The 11,235-nt window shown below is 29.9% G+C and overlaps 1 protein-coding gene across 1 annotated transcript; it reads right to left on the reverse strand.

Annotated features, from left to right (window-relative positions):
* Positions 1-9,692: 9,692 nt before the first annotated feature.
* Positions 9,693-11,027, reverse strand: LOC110693128. The gene is made up of 3 exons (XM_021870248.1): positions 10,935-11,027; positions 10,646-10,777; positions 9,693-10,103 (listed from the first exon to the last, which is right to left on the reverse strand). Exons 1-3 carry the CDS (start codon positions 10,990-10,992, stop codon positions 9,973-9,975), a joined length of 321 nt encoding a protein of 106 aa, XP_021725940.1. The 5' UTR covers positions 10,993-11,027; the 3' UTR covers positions 9,693-9,972.
* Between the last annotated feature and the right edge of the window lie 208 nt (positions 11,028-11,235).

The raw sequence follows: 11,235 nt of genomic DNA on the forward strand, positions 1-11,235 counted from the left end.
CATTTAGAAATGTTTGTCTTATATATTAGGTATTCTTCCTATTTATACGCAATATTAACTGGTTTGATATCTTTTCCTATGTACCTATAAATAATTAGTACTACAACCTAGCAACTAACATAGGTAGATATTGTTTAAATTTGGAAAAAAAATAAAAGTACTTGTTGGAAGAAAATAAAAGTACTTGTATATCTGTTGCAACAAATTTTTTAGAAAGCGCACCTGTATCTATCACAGAGGTTTAACCCCACTTACATCCGATTAATCTCATACCACATACTAAGCTTATGGTGGGTGAGTATGTATCACTTGCATCTATAGTTAGTATACTATATAGCTTATAAATTCGTAGCTTTTTTTTTTTTTTTAAACTTACCATCCTATTTTTTATAGCTTTTTGATTGTTCAAATATCAAATTATATTCAACTAAAAAACAAGTTTTTAACCCCAAATAATTCCGATCCTTGAGTTATCATAGTACTAATGATCATTACATTGTAACCTTTATCTGTTAATTCTTGACTATTTAGAGTTTTTTTATTTTTTAATTTTTTAAAAAAAAAACAATTTAGAGTTTTTTTTAAGTTCTTACTAAAATCGGAATTTAATTTATAATTGGATCTCCTCATCAACCACAACATTATTTAATCTATATTTGAGGGATTTGACAAGTGGATAATTCATTACTACATACATCTTCATATTTATCTTCCATTTGTTACAGATGTTACACTTGCCATAAACAAGAATGTTACGATACACGCTATGATAAGTGTGTATGCTATACTCTTTATTTTGTTCAAGATTCACCATTATTTGACACTATCATCATTCATCAAGTTATTCAAAGCTCTTGGAGCCAAAAAGAAGAAAAGAGATGAATGATTCCATCATAGCTAGGATAATTTTTTTTGGTGTTCCATCCGGTTCACCCTTCGGGCTAATCCGGATTCGGGGATCAGTTCTGGGTGGTTAGGTTCCAGTCCCCTTCCGATTGTTGTTGCGGGGGATCAAACACGGGTTCTTCCTACCAAGTGTAGTCTCAATCACCACTACATCAACAACCAATTGGTATAGCTTGGATAATAATTAAGCAATAATTAGAGTGCCTTGAATCAAGGCCAACCCTCCACGAGCACAATATTTTAATTCAAGATATGTATTTCTAGTTTGCTAAGCAATAACAATTTAAAACATTATTCTTTATACAAATTGTTATATATACGCGGGTGCACTATACACCCAACTAACCCAAGGTTAGTTTTAGCTCTTTATTTGATGATTAAATGAAAAACATTCATCAAAATGAGTACAAAATACTCATGGGTGTATGGTACAAGCGGGTGTATATAACAATCTCTCTATTCCTTATCCAAGTATCAAACGATAGATGATGACTTTATGACCAATATTGATAAAAGTTCATAAACTGAGAAGGCAAAAATTAATGTGCAGCTTTTTTTTTTCAACGTACATTAACGTTGGATAAATTTGCAACGAATATAATAATTTTGTAGCCATTGTAATTTTTTAATTTGAGTCGTTGATATGATATATGTTATTAAAACTCGACTATTAAGTACCTATTTTCATACGATTATTTCTAGTTCAGTTCAGCTCTAATAAGTTCAGTTTAGTTCAGCTCCTAATTTACTTCTCTTATAAAATATTCATTCCAGTTCAGTTTCTTCAGTTCAACTTTAATAAGTTCAGTTCAGCTCAGTTTAGTCAATGAGAACATGCCCTAAATTTAGGAAAAATTGTAAAAAAAAATCACCCCCACAAAACCAAAAATTGATTTTACCACCCCTTTTTTCTTTATTTTAAATAACCACCTCTAAAAGTGAAAAAAAAATATAAATCAACACCTTTTAGCATTAGTCTGATCATGTTTTCGACTATATATAAGCTAATTTTTGAAGGTTCTTCCTTCTTTAGTGTACTTTCTTCACCTTTTGTCCTAATTGAATTAAAAATTGGCTAAAAATACGTGGTGATGTTTAATGTTTTCCACTTTTAGAGGGGGTTATTTAAAATAATGAAAAAAAGGGTGGTAGAATCAATTTTGGGTGATTTAAAGGATAGTTATTTACAATAATTCCTTGAATTTATCAATGAAAATTAGTAAAATTCATTTAAAAAAAAAAAAAACAAAAACTACATATTATGGTGACAAAAGACAATAAGGTCAATAACTTTCCCATTAATTTTTAATTTACAGAATATGCTTGTTTGATTCTCTTATGTGACGCAAGCATAGATAAAAAATCTAAAAGATGATGATCGAAAGATATGTGCATCTTGCACTAAATAAACACTTGGTATTAACAAATACAGTATTTAATTTGTTATCTTATCCTTTGAATTAATGCTTACTCCATTTTATAATCACAATGGATCTGTCATGCAGAAAAATATTACAACTTGGATCAACTTTAACTTACTCCAAAAGATTCCTTTCTTTCTTGTATTCTTGTATAATCACACCTTAGACTTGGATTTTATGTCTGGAGAAGTGTTCGGCGTTAATGTTTGAGTAGCTTTTAGGTAGCTTTTAGCGATGACTTGATCAAATCACTACTTAATAAAATAGTTGAATGTTCGGTAAAATAGTGGTTATGGTACCTTTTAGTGATGGACGCAATTTTTATGAAAAGTTAGAAATATTAGATTTTGAATGTTTGGCAAAGTAGAGGTAGCTTTTGAGTGTTTGGCAAAGTAGAGGTAGTTTTTGAGGTGGTTGTTGAAAATTTTAGTTTTAAATATATAATATTGATTTTTATATGTAACAGCTAGTCGACCGCTATTTTACCTAACACTCATATCTAAATTATCTATCTTCACAACTACAGCTTGTTGACAGCTAAAAGCTACCTTCACAGCTAATAGTTACCTTGCCGAACACGCCCGTAATCACTTCTCCATTGAAAAAAAAAGTAATTTGTATTTACTTGAATTTGTGACTTTGTGAGCTACATACTACATTGTCGGTTTTTTATTTCATCATTTCTTTTTCTTAAAAAAAATTATTATTTTGTCATAAAGTACGAATTTTTTTAAAAAAATAAATAAATAAAAAAATCCAAAAACAACTCCATAAGCGTTATTGTACGAGTGCTTATTACCTAATTAAGTAATTATATACAAGTATAACACGTACTTATATATTTTTATCAATCATGCATGCATATTACGGAGTACTAAGCTAAGACTACTAACAATAATACAAACACGCTTATGTTATGGCTGTAAAAACTTATCCCGTAATTTATAGGCAATCCAATTATAGAACCTCAAATTAAGCACACATTCATCATATTGAGAATTTATTAGTTAGAATTACACCTTGTTAAAATTCATATATTAGGTAGAAAGAAGTATCTTAATTGTAATTAATAGGCAATCTAATTATAGAACCTCAAATTGTGATAATCAATATTTAGGTGGTCTACAATGGCCTCCCACAATGCGGTTTCCACACTTGCTTCTTCCACAGCATGACAAATACGTTAAACCACATACTTCCCCCACCGGTGTGCAGCTTAATGTAGAGGCTACCAAAAAAAAAAAAAAAAAAAACACTTTGAATTAAACCTTTGTAATTATCAAGGATTCAAGGAAATTGTATGTAGTATGAAGCATACATATTACATCACTTATTCAATAAAATTTATAAATGGAAGTTTAATTATTCTTCTTCCGTTTCATAATTTTAGTCTCATTTACTTATATCGATATAAATCTTTAATCGCAAATATCTTTAATCTCAATAATTAAATATTAATGTATTCGTCCAGATGAATAAATACAACTAAATCTCATATGACTTTTGTCAAAAAAAAAAAAAAAAAATCTCATATGACTATGTTTATTCTTATATATAGAGAGAAATTTAGAAGATTTCTTCTAATTTTTTATACTCAAAAGATTCTAAATCAAATTGAACTAACATTATAAAATAGAGAGTAATATATTTTTACTAAGGTATCTATCAATTCACTTGATTTTTACTTTACCTTATCATATTAATTATCTGAACATTTTGATAACTTTTAATAGTGCTTTTATTTCCGAAACTATATTAAAATTTAAATTTTTTTTTTGGTGGAAGAACTAAATTATTTTCTTGATATGGTAAAGTTACATTACACGGTAATCATTAAGTTAAGTACTTATATTATTAAATTATTTATATTATGATGAGCTAATAGTCTCCTTTAACTTCAAATAATAATAATAATAATAATAATAATAATAATAATGCCAAAGTTTTGCCACTTACTTTCTACACATCTTTGACCAGCACCACGACTACACCTATATCCCGGACAACAACTATCTAATTGAAAGAATACATAATATGAACATTTTTCTCCGGCAAGACCACAACCTTTAGAATTACCGATCATGGTTTGCGCTTCATTGCCCAAGTTTCAAATACATCATTAACATATTAAACATAGAGTAGTATATTTAATTAGTATGACAACAAAAATGAGAATGAATTTATGTTGTAACTACGTAACAAAAGTTATACATGCACTACAACTCATGGTAATGCTATTAATTTACTTCAAATTATTTGATTAGTTTTCTTTTTCAATTTGTTTTGGTTGAAATGGGTGAGAATTGAATGAAAAATCATGTACGTAGTCATTATGAACGTATGATGCTACTATTATTCTTGCCAAATTACACTTATAATCGTCATTCTTGATACCACCATAATTTGATAATCACCCGAATTGAACAAATCATTAATACTTAAATGAATTAAAGTTCGAGTAGGTCTAACTATCAAACCTTTACAAAAATAATATTGATCGACTAAATAATTAATAATTGACTAATATATATTCAATTAATTACAAATTGAAGTAGATAATTAATTACCTATAGCTAGGATAAAAAGTATGGCAATTACATTCTTCTTGGATTTGTAGAAAGTCGTTTTCTCCTCCATTTTGAGTAATATAATTGGAAGACAAATTAAGTATTTTGATTAATTTTAATTAAAGATATATGTCTCTCTTGTAAACTTGGTATAAATTTAAGGATTCTCCCTATTTATGTACAATTCTAACTGGCTTAACAACTGGCATCGTTTAGAGCTAGATTGTATATTTGAATAAGTGTTTTTTTTTTTTAAAAAAAAAAACAAGCTATCCATTTAGAAATATCAAACATGAATGCATGATCTAGCTAGTATCTGTAATTGTGATTTGGAAGTAGTAATAAATTCGTTGGAAGAAATTAAAATAAAAGTCCATCATATATTTATATCCTTGGCTTGCTGCTGTATATTGTTAGTTAAAACATGCTATGATATATAAGTGAGTTGTATGATGATTTAGGATAAGATTTCATGTAACCTAGTTTAGGGCATGTTAGTTGCACATTTGCACATTTTTTTTATAAAGACATCAGCTTCAGGAGTATGGAGGTGTTGGAGTTGGAGTGTAAATTTTCCAAACCACACATGTCAGTAAACCCCATTGTGTGTGTGTGAGAGAGAGAGAGAGAGTTTAACAATAGGGGGGGTGCTATTTCTTCAATTTTCATCTGGTTTTGGGATAGAACATCCTTAGGTCGATTTTTGGAAGTGGACTATCTCATAGTGACGGGTAAATGGCCCAAACTCGTATTTAATAGGAGGCAATAGGCTTAATTGAGGTCGGATCGGACCTGCGTCTTAACAATTAAAGTAATGGTCGAGTCTTCGTACCAAGCTAAGCCTCTAAGCTATGATGAATTCGACATAATTGCCGTCAATGTGCGCTCTTGTGGCCAGGATCACCCCTTGCGCGTGTTCCAATCAATTAATGTAGAAAATTTTCTACAAATTTGGCTAATAAGGTGGATTATATAGCCTTCAGTTTTGGTCTTTTTTGGACCCAAATGGAAAAGAGGTCGAAGTGCTTCCTATGCACCCTACAACACGTCGACACCCCGAGAGTCTATTTGGGTGGTTGAAATTGTCTTCTCTGTCTTTAAATTGCCAATTTAGCTATTTTCATATTACGTCTTCTTTCATTAACTCAAGACCACCATGAGAGTTTATATGACCAACACGTGTTCATATATATGGTTCCAAACAAAGTTACTAATTATTTTACCCAGGGATGCAGTGTATTCCCTATAATTCCGAGTATTTCGACACTGAATCCCAAAAATACTAAAATTGTTCTGATTACATATGTTATAACCTTTAATTTTGGACATTTTTTTTACTTTATCAGACCCGAAAAGAAAAGAAGTCGAGTTGTAACTATACCCATGGACCCCATGACACCTTAGAAGACCATTTAAGTGGTTGGAACCATTCACTTAGTCGTATCAATTTGTCCTTTTAGCGGCTAGTGTATCCCTTATAAGACCGACTAGTGGTTCCAAACAACATTATCCAAGATGCATTTCCTACCATCTCAACACATTTCGACATACACCAACTCCTGAAATTTCCAAAATTAGTCCGAAAGCGTGGATTATAGCCTTCCGTTATGGTGATTTTTTTACTTTACTAAAACTCAAAAAGGATAGAAGTTAGGGTAATTCACACAGATGTCAAGACACCTCAATAGGCCATTTGTTGGATGGAACCATCTATTTTGCCTTTAATCTGTCATTTTGTCTATTTACAACTTATGACGACCCATTTCATTGACTTAAGTTCACCACGAGACTATATGTGATAGACTAATGGGCGTATTTATATATAAGTTCAAACAACCTTAACCGATTTCGAGATTGTAGGGAATAATTTCAAGCCTTTAAAATCCCACTAGCTTGTACTCCACTGTGATCATACACTAAAGTACGGTGGCGTCCAAAAGGGAAGAAGATAGAGCAAAAGAGTCACCAACAAGTTTTTAAGGAACTTGTAAACCATCACGAGGTGAAGGTTACACCCCTTAACGATCCAAGAGATCGTCAACTCCATAAGGTCATGAACCAAATAAGGGTTCGGGGATGAAGGTACAAATCCAACCTAAAAGAGATTGAACCTGCCCTAATAATAGGCCTCTACTTTATTCTGCTCGTATTCATGTGTGCTTTCTGACTAACATGCAATCAATAGGATCAACCCTAAACCTGTTTAATCTATGTTGGTTGAATTTAATGCACAAATAAACTATCATTGGCGATCACTTGAATTATAATCACAATTAACCCTAACAAGATTATTAATTATCTTATTAAGCGTGATTACAAGTACCAAATTCCCTTTAAACACGCAATAAAAGGTGTGATCAAGCAATAAAGAATATAAAATATGATACATATCAAGAAACATAATAAATAATCAATATCATGAATAATAATTATAATAATAATAATATCAATCATAATCATGTTAAAGCATAGCAAGATCCTAGGCATGATACTAACAAGATTAATAACAAACCCTAGCATGTCACTAAGCAATAAAAATCAAAGCTTTAGCCCTAACATGATACGAACAATCATAAATATTAGGAAGAATATAGGAAGCATCGTACTTTTAATCATACTTGATATTAAAGTTACCCTAGACATGATACTAGGAATCAAAATAACAATCTAAGCATGATATCTACATCATAATATCAATTAATCAATTAAAGCACTTACTTGGATGCCTCGTACCTCTTTCTAATAACAAAATACACACGTTAGTAACTTCAAGGAAAATAATAATCAAAAAAATTAAATTAAATAATTGAAAGAGAGATTTGGGACCAAACCCTCAGAAATTAAAACCTTTCACGTCTAGGGCGAAGGCAACTTCGAATATGGCTAGGTGTTTCTAGATCTCGTGAATGCGAAATTTTGTATTAAAAAAACAAGGTTTTGAAAAGGAAAGAGAGAGAGAATAATTAAAAAAATCTTGATGAGAGTTGATGATTGAAAAAGGGGAGATATGACCTCTATTTATAGGAAAAAAGAGGGTCGAAGAATTAAGAAAAGAATCCAAATTCGAATCGAAATAAAACTCGTAGACAGCAGTTTTTGCGGATTTTGTTTTTATTATATCTTTTGATCCAAGAATCGGAATAAGATGTCGTTGGAAAGATATTGAAGTCTAATTTCTAACCCAATTAGAATCAGATTAAAATATGTTGTAGAATAAAAGATATAAACGAAATAGTGAGACAATGTCAGTTTTGGATAGAGTTTGATATCTTATTCATATCTTTTCCGTTATAGCTCGGATTTAATATTTTAATATATCATTGGAAAGATAATTTAAAGATCTATCCAACCATATAAAATTTGGATAAAAAATATAAGGCACGAAAATAATATCTGACTGTCTTTGAACATGTTTAAATCCGAATAGAATTAGGACTTTAAAAAAGGAAAGTTTTATAAAAAAGGAAAGTTTATATTTAAATCAAATTCCTTAATCTTATCTTTTCAAAAAAGGATAATTAAGATATTTTAGAAACTTGTAGAAGATTCTAATCAATCCTAATTAGTTTAGGAATAGGATTAAACCTTTGGACCCTCCTCATGATCATTGGGTCGTAGGTAAAATCCGGTTTGAGCCCAGTTTAGTATTTTGGCCATAACTTCCTCAATATTCATCGGAATTGGGCTTATAATATATCGTTGGAAAGGTCTTTGCAAGCCCCATCCAACTACACCATTATTGGACCCTTATCATGGACCAAACTAAACTGGAATGGACGTTTTCATAAAATAGAGTGAATTTTCGAAAACAAAAAGAAAGAGTTTTTAACAAAAACTAACTGCAACACTAGACTTTTCACACTTTCACCTCATTCGATTATGATTCGACGTGAAAGGTATTCATCACTGGGTTTGGTTTTGGGGAGACACAAATGGGTGTCTACAGAGATGCGTCCTTGATCCCATGAATTTTGACACCGGATCCTCAAATCTATGAGATTAGTCCAATTTTGTGTATTATTTACCTTTAAATTTGGCATATGGGGAACACTTTTGGACTTGACAATGCAAGATTGGTTATTCTTAGGGTTTAACGTTGTATATGCATGCTGTAGAATTTGTTGATGAAAATTTGTCATTAGCTAGAATAGAGCTTGATTCTGTTAGCTCCTTCAATCAACCATTTAATATGTAGACTACGAAATTCTTTATTTGGGTCTAATTTCGATCTATTTTAATTTGTTTTATATATTTATATAAAATTCTCCTCTTGGTATGTGGATGTAGCTAACTCATTTGTAAAATCTTTGTTCTATTTTTTTTAAAAATATTTTGTTAGTGTTTTTCGCATATGTTATAACACAAGTATTTTCATTATTTCACGTACGTCTCTAATAATCATTTTTTATAATCTGTGTATTGTTAGTAGCACCAGTTATGGATATATAAGCACGTTGATATGTAATTAGGTTAGCATCCATACAATGCACAAATAACTATTCATTTGTGTCAAAACAATAATTAACAAAGGGCAAATATAAGCTTATCTGCCATATAAACGAATTTTTGTTAATATGTTGGCATTTTAGTAAATATATTGAAAAAGTATGGTCATTTATTCAGTACTTTTGGTGAGCTGTTCAATTATTGTTTGTAACATGCTTTTACTGTTCGATGATGAAATTACACATGTACCCTCAATTAGTACATGAAAAGACGCATGTATTCCTCCACTGGTACTTGAAAAGACGATTATACCCCTTGATTAACAAATTTGTTTATCTGGGGAATTAATTGGATACATCTCATTAACAAAACCAATATTCTAATGAAATATTAATTTTTTTGAACAACAAAGTATTCTAATGAAATAAGATAAATTTGAATATTGTCATGTGTAAAGAGAAAAATGAATAAAGTAAATACAAAATTTTATCAAAAATATAAATTTTATTAGCTTGCATAATTATACTTCCATTTGGGAAAGAATTAAACCGAGTTTATAATGATTAATTAGGAAGAAGCATCTTAATAGACAATGTATCAAACTCAAAGAACCTTCCTTGTGATATTTTAAATCAATATTTTGGTGGTACACAACGACCTGTAAAGAGTTGAGTTGGTCTTTGTGGTGTACACTGGTTTTTTCCACAGCAACTGGAAAATACATGACACTTTCTCCCCTCATCTAAGCAGTGTTGACTCGGGTCTACAAACAAAGATTCAATCAACGACATTAAACATTAATGTTTTTTTTTTTTGAAAGATTGATGTAATTATACTTCCTCCGTTCCACAAATAATGTTGCAATGAACAAATATCATTTGAGTAATAAGTTTCACAAATACTGTAATATTTTCCTAATTGCAAATGCTTTTATTTTATTTTATTTTATTTTTTTTTTTTTTTTAAATTCATGTCTCATCTCTATGCTGCAATATTTATGGAACGGATGAAATATTAATTTGATATAACACTCACCAATATGCTATTTTGACCATTACTATATTTAATTATGCTTTAGTGAAAGAAAAAGGGTTATATTTATATACTAGTATATATTTCAACTTATGCCAGCAACATCTAAAATAATAATTTTATAAGTACGGGTTATAAATTTTTACTAAGACATATACCATGTACTTACAAAGTATAAAGTTAATGTTTTTTTTTTTTAAAGAAAAAAATATTAAATTCTATGTATAATTTAACTATGTCATTAGAAAATATTGTCAAAGTTTTGCCACTTACCTCGTACACATTTGTAACCAGCACCTTTGCTACACCTATATCCCACACAACAATCAGTAATTCCTAAAAAATGTGCACAAGGTTCACCGTTATCGGCACAATCAGCTTCAGTTTTATCAACCATGATTTGCACTGTCAATGTTTCAAACATAGCATTAACATGTTAACAAACTTAGTAATTAAATGAATTAGATTTCAAATTTGTCTAATAATTAAACTTTGTTCTAAAAAACAAATATGGTATAATTAATCGACTAGTAGCTAATTTACAATGTAATTAACTGATTACCTAAAACTAGGATGAAAAGAATGGCTACTACATTTCTGTTGGATTTGTAGAAAGCCATTTTTCCCTCCAATTTGAGTGATATTAAGGGAAAATATTAGCAATATGTTTATGTCTTATATATATATATAAGCTAAAATCCTTCCTATTTATAAGCAATTTTTATTGGTTTATCATCTAATTTAATTTCTAATATCACTACATATTTAGTACTACTATCTGGCAACCAACATGGTAGAGCTGGATTGTTTAAATATGGAATTATTATTTTTAATTTATCAATTTGTTGAAAGTCATCAAGCAT

Source organism: Chenopodium quinoa, unplaced genomic scaffold, assembly GCF_001683475.1.
Source record: "Chenopodium quinoa cultivar QQ74 unplaced genomic scaffold, ASM168347v1, whole genome shotgun sequence".
Classification (NCBI taxonomy): Eukaryota; Viridiplantae; Streptophyta; class Magnoliopsida; order Caryophyllales; family Amaranthaceae; genus Chenopodium; species Chenopodium quinoa.

What these genes read in the sequence shown, in the direction of transcription:
- LOC110693128 (XM_021870248.1), bottom strand. Translation starts at nt 10,992, where the DNA reads ATGGCTTTCTACAAATCCAACAGAAATGTAGTAGCCATTCTTTTCATC. An exon ending in TCTTTTCATCCTAGTTTTAG is followed by an intron (nt 10,778 to 10,934) that starts GTAATCAGTTAA and finishes AAACATTGACAG; the next exon opens with TGCAAATCATGGTTGATAAA. An exon ending in TGGTTACAAATGTGTACGAG is followed by an intron (nt 10,104 to 10,645) that starts GTAAGTGGCAAA and finishes CTTTGTTTGTAG; the next exon opens with ACCCGAGTCAACACTGCTTA.